The sequence below is a fragment of the Aptenodytes forsteri genome, unplaced genomic scaffold, assembly GCF_000699145.1.
Source record: "Aptenodytes forsteri isolate BGI_AS27 unplaced genomic scaffold, ASM69914v1 Scaffold14, whole genome shotgun sequence".
NCBI lineage: Eukaryota > Metazoa > Chordata > Aves > Sphenisciformes > Spheniscidae > Aptenodytes > Aptenodytes forsteri.
Genome location: NW_008794457.1, coordinates 1,305,704 through 1,308,414, shown reverse-complemented (window position 1 = coordinate 1,308,414; position 2,711 = coordinate 1,305,704). Strand labels below are relative to the sequence as shown.

Sequence of the window (2,711 nt, the reverse complement as noted above, 5' to 3'; positions counted from 1 at the left end):
TTATTGGGAGATAAATAAATAATTGGGGGGGGGGGGAGAATATCCTGAACTGGGTGGGAGACTTGCAAAAGGCCTGCCCCAGCCCGCACGCAGCTCCAGCCCCTCCTGATGTCCCCCCTCCCCGGGAGAAGCGGGATGCCGCCGGACCTGCGTGCCCCCAGCAGCGCATCTTCCTCGGCACGGCTCCCTTAGGACGGGCGTCCTTGCGGAGAAGTGGGTGGATTTGGGCTGGGTTCGAGCCAGCCCCTGGGGTCGTGGCTGTGTTTGGGGTGCAAAACGGTTGCCGGGATGCCGGAGCTTTGCCGTGTCTCGCTCTTCTGATTTGGTGCCTCGTCTCTTGTCCCGTAGGTTTGTGTATGAGAACAATAACATGTCTTCTCCTAAAGTCTACGTCTTGCAGCCTTGGATTGTGAACCTCTTGGTGAATTATGAGCAGCTGGATGCCAATGAGAACCTCCTGGCCGGGCAGGTCCTGCGGGTAGGTACTGAGGGGGACTGTCCTGAAGTGCTCCAACAGTGTTTGAAATCCAAATTCTGGGAAGTGTTCAGCAGTTCCCAATTCGGTGGCTGTGGGTGGGCGACCCTTCCTCTTCAAAGTCCCCAATATTTTTTTTTTTTTTGAGGTGGAGGAACTTTGCCCATTTCTGGTTACGTTGGCTGACTTTTGCACCCCTGGTAGGTGTGCCCTGCTCTCGTCCAAAGAGTTTGCAGTCTCCAAAGTCGTGTTTTCTCCTAGCCTTGCACTCGCAGGCTGCCTCGCCTTCCTCCTCCTCCTCTCTGCGTCCCGTCCTTCCTTGTACCATGTCGTTTGATGGGTGGTCCTGACAGTGGGTAGCATGAGGCAGAAGCAGGACCTGCTGAGGTGTCTGGAGCCTCATCTTGTCTGGTGGTGAGCCTTGGTGGGCCTGCGAGCTCGTCCTCCCACGGATGCTGGCTCTTGTGGGAGAGCCTCTTGCGTGGTGACTCAGGGCATGGGGCTCTGAGGCGCAAAACCTGCTCCTGCGTAGTTCCTGGAGAGCTTTTTGTGCAGCGCTGGCGATGTCTTTGACATTTGATCTATCCTACGTGGCAGGAGAGAGCTTTAGCGAGGGGACTCTTGCCTGTTTGAGGCCCGATGGGCAGCGGGAAGGAAGCAGGAGGAAAACAACCAAGCGGAGTCAGTGCTGCTGATCATTAGCTGGGGACTTGGGGGGATTGGATGAAGATGCTGCGAGACAACTGGGCGCACAAGCAGACGTGAGACCCGCATGAGCAGGGAGTGGTTCCTGCCTTGTGACGGGTTGTGGTCATGACCTGGATGCTGGAGAGACCCAGCTCCAGTGCTCTGGTTTGCTGTTCTCTCGCGCTCTTTGGGTGCTTGTAGCAGCATCCCACCATGGACAACGTTATTGTCAGCAATCTCCTAACGTCTTCTGGGGATGAGATGTTTGAGGCAAATCAGGTATCTCCTTACTAACAGGAGGAGGAAGGAGAAAGATGGATGTTGTGATTTAAATGGAAGGAGAGATGAGATGGGGAGAAAAAAATGACAGCGGGAGAGAGGAGACCCTGTAGTCCTGTTCCCCATCCCGTCTGAAGACGTGGAGGTGGTGAAATTGCTGGTTCCCTACTTCTTGGCCCAGTCCCCTCTTCCAGACAGGAGATCTCTTGCACCTGGGCTGATGAAGACCCAGCAGGGAACGAGCTGATCCCCCCTAGGGCTCGAGGGATTAGTGGGGAGAGTTCCCTCAGTGTGACTACCCTCCAACCTACCCCCGCCCGAGTCCTCCACAATTAATGGAGGTTGGGAGCGTATCTTGAGCAGCAGAGCCTTTCTCCAGCTTGCTCTGGGCTCCAGCTATGCCTACCTTCTTCTCTATCTGTTCCAGATCTATAACTTCCAAACCTACCCTCTTTATCTTGTTTTTTACCCAGTCCTGTGAGCAGCCCTGCCTGCTGCTGGTACCAGTGCTGTCTTGCAGCGTGTGCTAAGCCACTCTGCCTCCGCTGGGAATCAAGAGTTGCCCATAGTGAGTGAGCACGTGGTGGGACTGGCCACCTGCGTGCTGGGGACTGCTGGGTGGCTGAGCTGTGATACCGACGGGAGCAGGATCCTGGAGGCATGGGCATCCTAAAACCCAGCAGCAAGCCTCGTTGGCTTGTACAGAGAGTTTATGTAGTAGGTTTGGCAGGCTTTTGTTGTCAGAAGGTCCCAGCTGACGACAACTGGCCTTTTTAGCACGGTGGGCACCTATTAAAGGACATGGGTGCACCCCTCGTCAGATGCCGGTGGCTTTTGTGCGCGGTGAGACATGTGATTTCCCACCCCCTCTTTGTGCGTCGTGTCCCAACATCACCAGTCAGGTGAACGGTGTACATGACGTATGTGACCAAACCGTAGGTGTGTACCAGGAGAAGCCCAGGGCTGTAGGGATTAGGACAGGCCAGGACTGATCCACAGCTCCCAGCCCAAGGAGCAGGCAGGTACGAGACTTGGAGGAGCAGTTTATTGCTTCCCTCGGGGGTTGTTTTGACCCAGCACGGACATGGCTTAGTACAGGCTCAGGGTTGCTGCACCAGGAGCTTCATTCAGAAGAAGGGAAGGGCTGTAATGATCCTCCTGCTCTCTGTCTCCCTCTGCTTTGCAGAGGAGCACGTGTCCCAGGCCTGCCCAGAGCCCTTTTGCCTGGATTCCTGCTGCGTTGGGGGGAAAAAAAAAAAAAAAAATTGCT

General features: G+C 55.4%; 1 protein-coding gene across 1 annotated transcript in view; it reads left to right on the top strand.

The window, feature by feature from the left end:
* The window catches only part of ACD (ACD, shelterin complex subunit and telomerase recruitment factor), an 11,163-nt gene that overhangs the window by 1,406 nt on the left and 7,046 nt on the right, over positions 1-2,711 (top strand). Inside the window, exon 2 of the mRNA XM_009290835.2 lies at positions 349-478. Within this exon, the coding sequence (XP_009289110.1) occupies positions 349-478 (130 nt within the window). The remainder of the gene's footprint in view (positions 1-348; positions 479-2,711) is intronic.